At 38.1% G+C, this 14,115-nt stretch overlaps 4 protein-coding genes across 4 annotated transcripts in view; 2 read left to right on the plus strand and 2 right to left on the minus strand.

Annotated features, from left to right (window-relative positions):
• The window catches only part of LOC105312329 (uncharacterized), a 4,225-nt gene extending 1,601 nt beyond the window's left edge, over positions 1-2,624 (plus strand). The window contains exons 5-13 of the mRNA XM_019995094.1: positions 137-252; positions 309-527; positions 614-713; positions 1,053-1,194; positions 1,252-1,351; positions 1,416-1,517; positions 1,603-1,784; positions 1,847-2,206; positions 2,432-2,624. Of these exons, the coding sequence (XP_019850653.1) occupies positions 137-252; positions 309-527; positions 614-713; positions 1,053-1,194; positions 1,252-1,351; positions 1,416-1,517; positions 1,603-1,784; positions 1,847-2,206; positions 2,432-2,606 (1,496 nt within the window). The 3' untranslated portion in view covers positions 2,607-2,624. The remainder of the gene's footprint in view (positions 1-136; positions 253-308; positions 528-613; positions 714-1,052; positions 1,195-1,251; positions 1,352-1,415; positions 1,518-1,602; positions 1,785-1,846; positions 2,207-2,431) is intronic.
• On the minus strand, positions 2,597-4,600 carry LOC105312331 (uncharacterized). Its single transcript, XM_019995096.1, has 8 exons — positions 4,351-4,600; positions 4,219-4,293; positions 3,958-4,022; positions 3,608-3,857; positions 3,479-3,538; positions 3,291-3,418; positions 3,159-3,223; positions 2,597-2,986 (listed from the first exon to the last, which is right to left on the minus strand). Exons 1-8 carry the CDS (start codon positions 4,394-4,396, stop codon positions 2,842-2,844), a joined length of 834 nt encoding a protein of 277 aa, XP_019850655.1. The 5' UTR covers positions 4,397-4,600; the 3' UTR covers positions 2,597-2,841.
• Positions 4,601-4,653: 53 nt separating this feature from the next.
• On the plus strand, positions 4,654-9,218 carry LOC100640578 (soluble calcium-activated nucleotidase 1-like). Its single transcript, XM_003385610.2, has 11 exons — positions 4,654-4,896; positions 4,989-5,050; positions 5,119-5,217; positions 6,049-6,154; positions 6,532-6,686; positions 7,664-7,785; positions 7,949-8,029; positions 8,479-8,569; positions 8,705-8,813; positions 8,967-9,030; positions 9,111-9,218. Exons 1-11 carry the CDS (start codon positions 4,686-4,688, stop codon positions 9,133-9,135), a joined length of 1,125 nt encoding a protein of 374 aa, XP_003385658.1. The 5' UTR covers positions 4,654-4,685; the 3' UTR covers positions 9,136-9,218.
• LOC109581206 (microtubule-associated protein 1A-like) lies at positions 9,144-14,087 on the minus strand. The gene is made up of 3 exons (XM_019995093.1): positions 13,918-14,087; positions 12,038-12,307; positions 9,144-11,953 (listed from the first exon to the last, which is right to left on the minus strand). The coding sequence occupies exons 1-3, from the start codon at positions 13,922-13,924 to the stop codon at positions 9,366-9,368; spliced, it is 2,865 nt and encodes a 954-aa protein (XP_019850652.1). The 5' UTR covers positions 13,925-14,087; the 3' UTR covers positions 9,144-9,365.
• Positions 14,088-14,115: the final 28 nt, after the last annotated feature.

A 14,115-nucleotide genomic window follows, 5' to 3' on the forward strand; every position in this document is an offset into this window, starting at 1 on the left:
TGTATGGGGGCCTTAACACACTTCTGCTTCTCTATCATGCAAGTTTAAGGAAAATCACTGTATTACGGTATTGTCAAAGTTACTATCATTATTATTAGCTTTTATATTTGTATAATAATTATTATTGTCTTGGAAGATGGTGGAATCTATGCTTCCATGGTCCTGCCTAGTTTGATTATTGGTACTATTGGTGGAGGTACTGGGCTAGCTACACAAAAAGAGTGCCTGCAAATGATTGGTTGCTTTGGCCATGTGAGTATGCACAGGCAAACTCTACATACACTATTAAATGAGGATATTTTTTGAAGGGTAAAGTAGGGCGGTTTGCTGAGATCATAGCAGCTGTGTGTCTGGGGCTTGACTTATCTACAATGGCTGCTATAGGAAATGGTACCTTTGCTCTTAGTCATGAAAAGCTCGGCCGTAACAAGCCCGACCATGGACTCAAGAGTTGTCACATTAATGAAAATTTTTTTGCCAAAGTTGTGAAGGATCTTGGGAGCTTGGTATCGTGGAGCGAATTCAATGTTAGCCAATGCTTTAATAGATAGAGATATTGAGTTATTTTTTCTATTTATTAATTCTAGTTTTGATTATTGTTGTGTCTTCTTAGGTTAATACTGGGAATAGTATAATATCTGAGTTGACAAAGTCAGAAATGAAAAAGAAAGTTGGTCATTTTGGCTATAAACTCCAGTACGTGGACAGACAAGGTGAGGCAGACAGATGACCAAATGAGTTACTCCAATAAATAAAACCAGTCAGTACATGTACGGCTGTTGTGATTTCTATGAGTAATGATTGTATGTGTTTTTAGCCTTTTTGCTACTTTATACCAGACAGTCTTGATTCACTTTCTTTTGACTATTTCATCCCTTCAGCCAGTACACTGCATGCTACCGAAATTTGATTTTGACTTTGAATTTATTTTGGCGGATCTTATAAAGAGTAGACTCAAACCTGTCTGAATAACATCCTATTTGTGTTATTTTCCCCACGAGAACACCATGTCATAATTTTATTTAGTGTGCCTTGTATTTTTTATCTTAAAGAGGATGAGAAGGAACTAAAAATTGTACTGAAGTCGAAGCCCATTGATACAGAGACGTGTAACGTCATCAACAAAATGGCAGCAAACTGTGGGTTTGCATTAGCCAGTAACCACGAGAAATACAAAAAGAAAACAGGATTCAAGTACATTATATAGACAATTATATTTATTGTATATTATTATTTTAAACATGATAATAGCAATTGTCATGTCAGAGAAGTGCGACTGGCTGCACTTGATGACCCAATTCTAAAGATGCTTTCTCCTAAAGTTTATTATACAATTGATAACAAAGAGAAGGTATGTAATTTTGCTTTATTTTTTAACGACACGATTTTCACTCAATTTTAATTCTCTCTAATAGGATATTTACGTCATTGTAATGGAGTTCCTTCAAAAAGACACAAATATAACTCATTTAAATTCAGCGGATGATATATCAGACTGGAAAATAGCAGACATCAAAGTAATTGCCATAAATACAATATACGACGCCTCCTAATAAAACTATGCAGGCTGTAATGATGTACTTGATGCATGTTCTCCTTTAGGTCGTGTTGCGTGATCTAGCAAAGCTTCACTCACACTTTTATACGCAAAGGAAAGAATGGCTGGAAAGCACTTCATGGCTGGAGAGATCAGGACTTAAGGAAATGACATCTCTCATGCCACTCTGGCTTTCTCTCCTTGATCACGCTGGCTCAGAATTCCCTAGCATATGGACGCCAAAGAGGTATATGTTATGTCTGTAATTATTATTATTATTACACTGTTGCTATATTTGGTCTATCGCAGGGTGGAACTACTAAAGCTAGTCATTGAGAATATTCCTCACTTCTGGTCCAAATACTCGACAGCCCCAAAGACCCTCATACACAATGACTGCAATCCTCGTAATGTATGCATAAAGAACCCAGTAGGAGGAGTAGGGACCCTCATAGAATCCACTAGTGATACCTTTCCTTATTCTGACGCTAGAACTGCCTGTATTTATGACTGGGAGCTAGCACGTGTTGATATACCACAACACGACGTAGCAGAGTTTCTTGCTTTTACTCTACCAGTGGAGACTGATATGGGCACTAGACTAGAGCTTATTGAATTCTACAGGAAACACTTTGAATTGTATGGAGGTGTAGATTATCCTGTGAACAGGTGAGCTGACTCAACCCAATGGCATTAATTGAGTTATTTTATTTGATAGTTGAGCTAAGTGCATTAAGTATGATTTACATTGTGTATTGTTTGTATAGAACGCTAGTAATTGTTTAGTCTAGTGTCACTGAAGTGTATTAGATTTTATTATTAATTTTTAAAAGAATATGATTTTATGCTATACAAGCCATGCAATTAACATATTTGTATTGTTTTTTTTTTTAGATTTATTGATGATTATAATATCGCTGTGTTGGATTATGCCATAAATCGACTCCCGTACTACACGATGGCTCATACTTATAAAGACTATCGCTTCCTCCCTCGAGTTATAGAGTCTCACTTTGTATACATTTTCCATGCACTGGAGCCAGTCATCACTGGGAGGGCTAGGTTATGACAAGGATTATATTTAACATAAAACGTTAAAATAATGATAATATGAGCTGATTATTATTATTATTATTATTATTATTATTATTATTAATAGGTTCGAGGCAATTAAAGGTAGACCAGTCTGTAAGTGTAGACACAAGAGCTGACATAATTCCATATGTTTTCTTGCTGGAAATAAATGATTAATGCTGGTGTGTGTGTGTGTGTGTGTGTGTGTGTGTGTTTTATAAAGGCCAGTATCAGCCAGATGTACAGCCACACTCTTCAATGACTGGTACACTGTTTTCATTCATGTCAGAGTCATAGTAGTTATCCCTTGAGTATGTGGTTGGGACGCATTTTGCAGGACCACTTGGGATGTATAGGAGACATCTTGTCGGGGACCTAGCATAAGGATGCTGTTTATTTAATTGAATGTGTGAGGTTGATTTTGTATGTGTCTGGGTCTAGCGTAATGTCTGTGTTTCCATATGTGTCTATGCAATTATATGCATATCTGTCTAATAGACAAACATGGAGTTGCATAGTAAGTTTGTGTGTGTGTGATTTGACATACGGGTAGCATCTCCCTGGTAGCTCAACACCTTCACACGAGCCAACACACCTTCCAACATTAATAACCTGTTAAAGAGCAGTAGTTTGAGAATATTATTATTATTATTGTTACTTTTTGCTGCATGTGTCTAACCTTTTCTGTCTTTGTTGCAGTGACGTTGCTGCATCTTGTGTAGTTCCAGTGAGACTGATAATAGTCTTGCCTGTAACAGACCGAATTCTTACACTGGCATTTATCAATGATCGATAGTGTTACTGGTCCTAGAAAATAAAAGAGTATTGTTATGTATACAGTGTAGTATGCAGCTGATAAAGTGATACCATTTGGTCCATCAACTGCTTTTGTACTAACACTAGTTGGCACACACGAGTGGTCAGATGCTATTGTAATGGATAGACAAGAATCATAATTATACACTGGATGATTGGTCTTGTGTTATTGCAGCTAACCTTCATCGCTGCATTGCCCGCTGCATTTCTTAACGTCTACCCTCGTCTGGTATTTGGAGTCAGGAAAGAGGTAGAGGACATGGGGCTTTAGCTCACAATCTTCCAAGCAGTGATGATATGTGGGATAGCATGATCGAATTACAGGAACTCTAATTGGACCATCTCTATTGCTGGCTTCCAGATATTCACGGGATCTAGGAATGCATCTTTTTATGCACATGTGCTCATTGTTGATTCTGCAGCCTTCTTCCTATAGAAGAAAAACTTGCTAATGATCATAAATTATGCATTAGGTGGATTTGATCAATGAAGCACGCTTGCATTAAGGCATAGGTGTGTGATACACTTACTGTCTTATTGAGAAGTGTGGTGTGACATTCTCCCACATCTATTAGGAGTGGCTTCTTGGCTATATCTGTGAGGAGGCATGTAATAGTATGTGTATCAAGAAATGCAAAGAATTGCAATGATATATGCATCCACGTCAGCTTTGTATGCAAAACGGTGAAACACTATATAATGACTACAGAGGACTATTGCTCAATGTTATACAATCGGTGTCGTATGTCAATCCTGTCAGCAGGCTTTACGTCTGTGTGTCGATTGCTTACCAAATCCAAAGTGCTGAACTTTTTCTCTTCTTTCACATTGGACTTTGCATGGAATGTGTTTTGCAGCAATCATTCCTTTAATAAAGAATATATATACATATACTGACTATTAATTTCATTGCATGCACTTACCTGCAAGTATTAGAAGGAGGATGAAGGAGAGGGCCATTTTCACCATTGCATGCAGAGTCACTGATAGAATCCTCAAGCTGACAGCATGAGAGCTTCCAGTTGAATTTATACCAAATCTTCAATTGGGGAAGCCCCAACAGGTTTACAGGGCGTGACTATGTTTAGCCCTTGTAGTCTGTCTGAGATTATGAGACAAAACAACGAGACAGGGGCGCAGCTCAGCCTCAGACAATGATTGAAAGACTAAGAAATTCTAAACTTGCAAGCATCATTAATATTCATGAGCTATTAATAGTTAATTAGGTTAATTAATATTTTTATCCAATAAAATAAAAATGGACTCCGGTGGGCCAGTTATTCGGCGGATACCACAGAAGGCTGTCTTTGCCCTCCTCTTCACTCTAGTGATTCTAATCATAGTTTTACTCCTTCCCAGTAGGAATAAAAGTAGTCTAGAGACTCAAAAGGACAGTGGAATATTGACATATGGTGGTAACCAAGACGACGATGATTATAATGGGACTTACCCCCTAACCACGCCCATAAGTGAGAAACAGAGGAATTACAATAATTTTGCTCCTATGTCATTTTGACTGATAAATTTTTGGTGGTAAATGCACATACGTACTATCATATAGGAACAAATAATATTATTAAATTTAAGATTGGAGTCGTTGCAGATCAGGATAAAGATTCTAAGGTACAAGATTCATTATTATTATTATTATTGTTATTATTATTATTATTATTATTGTTATTGATATTTAGGAAAAGGATAAGGATTACACGTGGTTCTCGCTCCTAAAAAGAGGTTACTTAACTTACGATTCTATTAACAGTAAAGTTACTGTGGAATGGTTTGATGAGGTACGTTAATTATAATTTGACAGAGTTTTTTTGATGAAGTACGTTAGCTATTCTTAATACTATACAGCACTTTAATTTAATGGAGTTTTATTTTGGCGATTGATGGTCTGCAAGCGGAATCGCCAATATTAAAACCGCCAATCATTAATGTGCATGCTCAGTAATGCATAAAAATTGCCAAATTAAAAACCGCCAATCATAATTTTACAGCCAAAATAAAGCGCTATACAGTATGTATGCACACACATACTCTAGTAATATGCCCATAGCAGCATACATACATACACTTACTAATAGAATATCCTCACACACACACACACACACAGAGTGTACGTTATGCACTCACTTACCAACAGGGGTCACAAACCACACTACACAATATACACGTTTATCGAGTGAAATGAAATCAAATGATCATAAACAATCTAAATCAATAGCAGCTGTGTTTATTGTCTCCCTTGCGCACTGTAATGAGGTCGCAGATTCTGTTGCTGCCTTTTAGTATACAATTTCTTAACATCTTTGTTAGTTGTTTCTCTCTTATTCGCATCACTTGCAAACTAGTCTCATTAAAGTCTCTGGTCTATCTTTCTGTATCTTTTCTATGTCCTCTCTCTCTCTTTCTCTCTCTTTCTCTCTCTCTCTCTCTCTCTCTCTCTCTCTCTCTCTCTCTCTCTCTTATTTCTTTGTTTCATATGTACAAAGCATTCTCTTTTACCAAATCATATGAATAAATGATTTAATTTGAGACATAACATTTAATATTTTAACTTGTATTTGAAAATATTAGCTTCTTTTATTTAATTCTTGTATATTTACATGTACATGTAGCTCAAGCTATCCTCTCATATATCAGAGAAGGGACGAGGTGCAGAGCTTTCCGAACTCCTCGTTTTCAATGGGAAACTGTTAACAGTCGACGACAGATCGGGTTTAGGTAAAAATGATATTATAACTATTTAATTAAATATCTTTTGTTATCATCACCTCACACTGCGAGACATAAAGTGTCAAAGTGTAATGGAGGAGAACAAGATGACAGAGATGAGAATTATTAATGATATAATAATAATAATGATGACGATAATACTAGCGCTAGAGAGAGAGAACTTTAGATAATATTGAGTAATATTTAAAAGCACGAATTGAATCATTAGGCTATCACTTTGTTTGTGGGCACCTAATTGCCATTATATTTCTATTCAAGTTATGAAAGTTTTTATGAGCATAATAGCTATTATTTACAAATTGGTTATAATTGTTATAAACATGACACGCACACACACACACTCACTTTCTTTTTCTCTTCTACAGTATTTGAGATTAAAGGGAGTAAGCTGATACCGTGGGTTAAGTTAAACGATGGGCCAGGGAACGTTCCTAAAGGTTTTAAGGGAGAATGGATGGCACGGAAAGATCGCACGGTCTATGTGGGGGGAATAGGCAAAGAGTGGACCAATGAGAAAGGAGTAAGAGCTAATTAAGCAATGGGCTATAGTGCAGTGTGCATTGTCAGAATAACTAAGAGAGAATTTTCTCACAATGCATACAATGTACATGTATGCATGTTCTAAAATTTTATGAAAAATGACTTTAAAGTCACTTCCAATTTTTATTACATTTTCTAATGCATATTAATGTACTTATGCTGTGTAGAAAGTTTGAGCTGATTTTGACAGATAATTTTCAAGTTATGGCCTTTTTTAAAAATGAGCCAATTTCTGAAAAAGTCCCTGTACTATAGCCCATGGTTTTTTCCAAAAAATGGCTCCGGAATCACTCCCAATTTTTATTACATTTTCTGATGCATATTGATGTACCTATGCTGTGTAGAAAGTTTTGAGCTGATTCCGGCTTCAATTTTTCAAGTTATGGCCATTTTTAAAAAATGAGCCAATTTCTGAAAAAATCCCTGTACTATAGCCCATGGTTTTTTCCAAAAAATGGCTCCGGAATCACTCCAATTTTTAATTACATTTTCTGATACATATTGATGTATCTATGCTGTGTAGAAAGTTTGAGCTGATTTCGACTTCAATTTTTCAAGTTATGGCCATTTAAAAAAATGAGCCAATTTCTGAAAAAACCCCTGTACTATAGTCCATGGTTTTTTCCAAAAAATGGCTCCGGAATTACTCCAATTTTTAATTACATTTTCTGATACATATTGATGTATCTATGCTGTGTAGAAAGTTTGAGCTGATTCCGACTTCAATTTTTCAAGTTATGGCCATTTTAAAAAAATGAGCCAATTTCTGAAAAACCCCTGTACTATAGCCCATGGTTTTTTCGATAAAATGGCTCCGAAATCACTCCAATTTTTAATTACATTTTCTGATACATATTGATGTACTTATGCTGTGTAGAAAGTTTGAGCTGATTTTGACAAATAATTTTTGAGTTATGAGTATTTTAAAAAAGCTTTGTTGTTGCCAATTAATTGTAGGTGTATATAAATGATCATCCTCAATACATAAAGCAAATCACATCACAAGGTCACGTCAGCCATTGGCCCTGGGCTGTGAGGTACAAAGCATTGAAAGAGGCTGCTGGAATCAGATCACCTGGGTAATAATAAAGAAAAAGAAGAGAGAGAGAGAGAGAGAGAGAGAGAGCTAGGGGTGTGAATGTAGAAATTAATTTAGAGAAAAGTGAGACAAAATATATAAATATTAGAGAATATAAAAGGAGACGTTTATAATAATCACTTTATTTTATTTTATATTTTCAGATACCTAATACATGAGTCAGCCTGTTGGAGCACATATCATAAGAGATGGTTCTTTTTACCAAGAAGAGCCAGTCATGAGAGGTAATCCACACATGATGCTTGCATTCTTAATTGACCCTAATATTTGTACACACCAGTAAATAAAGTGACCCGCATATCTTCCTTCTTCCTTCATTCTCTCTCTCATTAGTCATTTCTGATTCCAAAAAAGCATATTTATTGAACACATGATGTTACATCATAACAACATGCATACATGTACATGTGCATGTACATCATAATCAGCAATGTATGAATAGATTCTCAGACACTTTATATAAGCATACAATACAGCCTTGTTTTCATGTAATACACTTAATCTCACGCTGAACAGAATAATTGCATGTATAATAGAGCCTTATAAAGGCCTACAATAGTAAATACCATGTAATTAGATATCTTTATCGCCCTCTCTCTCTATTACACAGTCGACTTTACACAGTGCACATGTACATAATGTGAATGCATATTTTTTTCCTTATATGGTATAGTTATAATGATGTGGACGACGAGCATAGAGGGACTAATATACTAATCACTGCCGACGAGTCATTCAATTCTATCGAGTCGAGAAAGATAACGGTAATAGCTACAACTAATAATTATAATATGTAGTAATTATTATTATTAGTGTGTAATAATTAGGAGGGAGGGAGAGTAGGTGTATTGCAAGATAATAGATACATGTATTTTATAATGATGATTTATTTGTGATAGAAATGGAATCATTACCGAGGCTTTTCTTCGTTCAAGTTCGTACCCGGTACAAGGGACAGGGTTGTTGTCGCTTTAAAGTCTGAAGAAATAAAGGGAACAGTAGCAACATGTACGCCAATAAGTGATACAATATGGCCTTAAATGCAATCAATTAGGCAATAAATGCATCGTGTACATGTACATTTTGTGCATAATAATAATGATACAGACAGGATTGGTAGTTCTTTTAGCTGGTGGTGTTAATTATGTCTCTCTGATATAGATATATTAGCGTTTGATTTGAATGGACAAATGTTATTGGAAGAAACTAAAATAGACAATTATAAGTTAGTTCAGCATTTTCTTGTCATTGTATCCTTCACCTTGACTATCTTTCTCTCACTCTCTACTTTCTTTTTTATCACAGATTTGAAGGAATTGAATTTTTATGACAAAAGAATTTATAGTTATGTGATTGTTACAAAATTCAATCGAAAAATTAATAATGATGATAATAATAAAATAATAACAACAATTTTTTAAAAGAAAAACAAAACACTATAATAATAATAATAATAATGATAACAATATGAATGTGTGGGAGGATAAACAAAGTTATTATTACCATTATATATAATAATAATAGTGTACACAACAAAGTTACAACACATACAGTCACCACTCATGAGCTAAATTGTCTGATCAAAGCTCGAACTTTAGAAGAATAAATGTTATTATTACTGCAGTTGCTGTTCACGGCCAGCGGTAGACAACTGGGCGTGTCCTTCCCTTCGCCATAGCAACAAGAACCAATACCAGTAGTGATGATCGAGATGTTAGCAGGGCGAGGTAGAGGCATCGGTTTCTTGATAGTACTGGGAGAATGAGAGGAGGAAGGGGAAGGACTGATGGGTACAAACTCTGCCGGGACGTTCACATACGTATGCTTCTTGCTTGGCTCCTTGTACTGGGGTGATTCCAATGGATCACCAGAAGTGAGGCTCCTCTTTCGATGAGAGACGTGCAACGCATCAGGGCTGCCTTGAGCTACAGGTATGAGGCTCTTTGACAGAGGGATAGGAGCAGAGACTGAGCGATGGGTTTCACCAACCAATAAAAGATTATTTGACGATAGACTAGTCTCCGGGGTGAGGGAGTCAGAGAGAGAGGACGTCACCGAGTCTTGTTTCAAGAGTCCCTGTATCTCTTCTTCAGGAGTGACAGTTTCAACGTGACCACCTCCAGAGTGCTCCATACCATTGTCTTCCTCAAGAGGATTCGATAAGGAATCTTCAGGATCGCCGAGACTAAAGTTAAGAGGAGGTGGAGCGTCTGTTTTTAAGTGGCAGACTTTGTTTTCATCTTTAGACGCATCATCAGTTGATGCAGGAGGTGATGAGAGTTTACTATTAATAGTGCCAGTTATGCTAACGTTATGATACTGTGTAGTATTCCTGAGATCATTGTTACTAGTGTCACTCACAACACTCCTTGACACTCTAGCAATGATAGGAGGAGGGCCAGACTCCACCGGCTCTGATAATGTTGTTGTTGATATCCTTGTTTCTGATGACGTCACTTTTGGTAGAGCATCATCCCCACCTGCAACAACATTTGAATTATCAAACACTGCATCAGTGGATATCATGGAGTCAGTAAACGTGTCATTAGTATCTTGTGTGCTGCTTCTTTCTTCTTTGACTGGTGTTATTATGAGTGTCTCTATGCCAGTGGCCTCAGATCTCATTAGGAGTAAGGGACGAACTTCAGTGATCTCCTCATAAGGATTGGTACCTTTCCTTTGAGACGGGGACCTACTAGGAACGTTAATATAATGATGTACAGGAGGAGGAGCAGGATCGTTTGAAGGTAGAGGAGACATGGGAACATCCAGTCCACTGCTAACTAGAGTAGTCTTCACAACCGGCTGTCTTCTCACTTCAATGTATTCGTTATCCATCTCAAGGGGCGGGGTTTTGGAATCGGAGCGAGAGAGAGACTGACGTGAGGCTGGAGGTGGGCTGACTAGAGCCGGAAGAGTTGCAGGATTTACTAGTATATATCCTTCTTCCTCTGCCATCTCCTGGGCTAGTTTCTGACCCGGTAGCTCACCGGTCTCCTTTCCACCACCGTCTACCATTTCAGACTGTAATACAGTGGCATTGGTTGACCGAGGCTCTGGTATAACAGAGTAGAGGTCTTCCATTACGAAACTGTTCCCCTGGGGTCTCATGTTAACGTAGTCATTAGGTAAATGAGGTAGAGCTCTTGAGGTGATTGGAGTGGAACTGGGAGGGAGGGAAAGGGAGGAGCGAGGGATATCATACGTATCAGAGAGCAGCGGTCGAGAAGGTGGTGGCACGTCATATAACGAGGATCGATCAGAGTCTAATAGTTCGGCATTGGACACAGGTCGACTGGAAGGAGTGTCATATATGAGAGACGAGTTTGGTCTTGAGTCAATGCTGCCGCACTCTGAGCTAGTCTCTGAGTGTGGGATATCAATGTAATTGTATTCTGCATTCCTCCTGTGATGGACAGTCTCTGATTTGTTTATGAGCGGCTCCTTGTTGTACTTCTTTATGTGTTTGATCTCTTTCTCCGTGAGGGCAGGAGACAGAGGGGGAGACTTGTCTTTCGGGGACGGGCTCTTGATGCGTTTCTCCACACTATCGTAAGAGAAGGTGAGAGTTGACGATGAAGGATTGCTTTCTTCTTTTCTCAACCTATCATAACCGCCACTGGATCCAGAGGACTTTGGTGGGATCTTCTCAGCATCTTCGTACATATGGGATGAGAGTCTAGAGGTCCTTGGAGACGTCTTAGAAGCTTTGAAGGTGGGTGTAGTCGGAGAAGGTGTTGGCCCGAAATCGAGAGAGCTGACAGAGGAAGACGAGTGAGTCCTCTGAGGTCCAAAGAAAGGATCGTCTGTGCCTAGGGATGAAGTAAATTTCTTGTTAGTAGAGAGTTTCGGTGAATTCTTAGGAGAGCCAGTACTAGATAGCCTTGAAGAGACCGAGGGAGGTCTGGAGATAGAGGAGGAGGAGGAGGGAGGGCCGGTAGAAGGAGGGATGGTCTTGGTCTCTCCTGTAATGGTCATGGTTTGATAGCCAGGCTGAGTAGGAGGAGGGAGGACATGAGAGACAGAGGGAGAGTGAGTGAGTCTGTTAGTAGGTGTGTGTGAGCCACTGCTAGGGAGAGCACCTGAGGCTTGAACCTGTGATTCACTGTGTGACCTGGAGCTACGGGGAGGCGGTTCAAAATGAGCACCTGGAGCAATAAAGGGAATACATGTAAGTCAAAATGCTTCAGTAATTCAATCAGACAAAGAGACAGACAGACAAACACACTCACCAGTATATTGTGCTAATACTTTCTGAAGTGCAACAAGGTCGTGTTCATTTACACGAAACTTGTAATCCTGGACGCCATATGGTCCACGGCGCCCTGACGTGAATCTGAAATAAATCAAATCGTGACAGTAGAAGCGACGTATCACGTCGTACGGCCACACCCCAATCTCAGAGGAACTGGCTCCTTTTATCGTGATGCTAGTCTTTTCAAATATGAGCTGACATTTTCCTGTATAAGTACCGACAGGTGTGAGTGCATCTGCTGGAATAACTATTGGAAAGAGAGTGAGAAAGAATAAACAACCAGACAATTGTTCCACGCTTTAGCATGTGCATATATGTGAAGAGCATGTATGTCCCTTTTATAGAGGGGTAGTTGACTATTATTGGTTGTATGCAATGAAAAGGAGAGTATAGTGAAAAATACAAATTTACACCTACAGTGTATAGATAATAAAGCCCCCAGTTATACAGCCCATTACACTACACTACATATACAGTGTCTATCAGTCTCCCCTATGTATACTATTGGGAGGGATAAACTAATAGTGATATTATTTACTCAGTCAAGACATAGTGAGAGAGCTAGGTCATGAATATTTTTAGACGGTGAGTAAGTTGGTCAGAGAGGCCGTACAAGCTAAAGGAAAGGGGATCAAAGTCTCATAAAATTTAATACTGGTACACTTTTGTGAGAGTCAAAACATCAAAAGTCTGTGTATAAAGTATTTGTCAGCATTACACGTATTAGGGTAACTGCTAGCATGCACATGATGTCTGATAACCAGCTGGTCAATCTGAGCAACCTCATGCTTCAAAGTAATTAACTGACATCAGAGAGGATGCAAGCTTTCTCTCTGTCTATACTTTCCCTTCTCATCTTAATATAATTTAAAGAGAATAATCAATTCAATTTCAACTCTCTTTTAATTGTTGTTCTTCATTTTCTTTATCATTACTTGTGTTGACATACATGTAGCAACAAGCTACTTTCTCTTCGCAATTATGAAACTAACACAATAATGAGGGATTTTTTTAACAACTATACATACTACTAATGAATAACTCATAACATTATCATTGCAACCTCATCATCAGCCAGCCTCCAGTAGCTATTTGCCATGCTCAAACATGCATAGCATTGAGTCACTAACAACGGATGAGTACCAGCATACATGTATAGGCGATTGTGTCATGCAAAGGGAAATATCATTACCAATTTAAAATGCTAATAGCATAATTATCAAAAAATGCGTACAGCTACAGCTAATCAATTGCATTCGCTAAAGAACAAAATAGATTTAGAAGGGAAGGGAGAGAGAGAGGGGGGGGGGGCTTGACAGTTGACAATAATTAACATTTAGATCCTTCAAGCTAAAATTAAACAATAATTTGATGCATGCAATAGCAGAATGCAAAGAACATGTGTAAAGCTCTCGTTAGCATAATGACTACAGTGTTACGCTATAATATTGTATTACAAAATGATACAGCGTACATGAATGAAATATCTGTATAGGTCATCAGTATAGGTCAAGGTATCATGGCTATAAATCTCATTCATATTTTGGGGTAAAATAATGATTTTGAGTAAGAAACAGAAACTTCAGGTCTGCCCTGATAGAGAGCATAGCATTCCAATCATTTACCACCCCACCTGAGTGGAGGCTGAGTCTCTTTGTTGCTCTTAAACAAAAGGTCATTACGAGGGACTGAGAGGGAAGGCCAAAGGCCCAGGGAATGTTTCCAGCATTGTAACCCTACACACTACAAAACAATGCTGCTAGTGCAACCAAGCGAGGGGAAGAAAGAAGGGGCAAATTCAATGTACTGTAACCCGATAACAAGTTTATTATAACGAGACGGCATGACGTTGCTCACCTTCCATGGCAGCTGGTGCGGTGGAAGTAGTAACAAATCAAGTGGAGGAGAGAGAAGCAGCCAAAGAGTGCGTCTGAGAGAGTCTAGTCAGCCAGCACAGAAAGGAGATGAATGAGAGAAACAGATGATAAAGTGCAGCGTGCGAGCTAGAGAGATGAAATTATAAAAGCTAGCAACCCTAATTGTTAGGAGGGGCTT

The sequence above is a fragment of the Amphimedon queenslandica genome, unplaced genomic scaffold, assembly GCF_000090795.2.
Source record: "Amphimedon queenslandica unplaced genomic scaffold, v1.1 AMPQUscaffold_13455, whole genome shotgun sequence".
NCBI classification, from domain to species: domain Eukaryota; kingdom Metazoa; phylum Porifera; class Demospongiae; order Haplosclerida; family Niphatidae; genus Amphimedon; species Amphimedon queenslandica.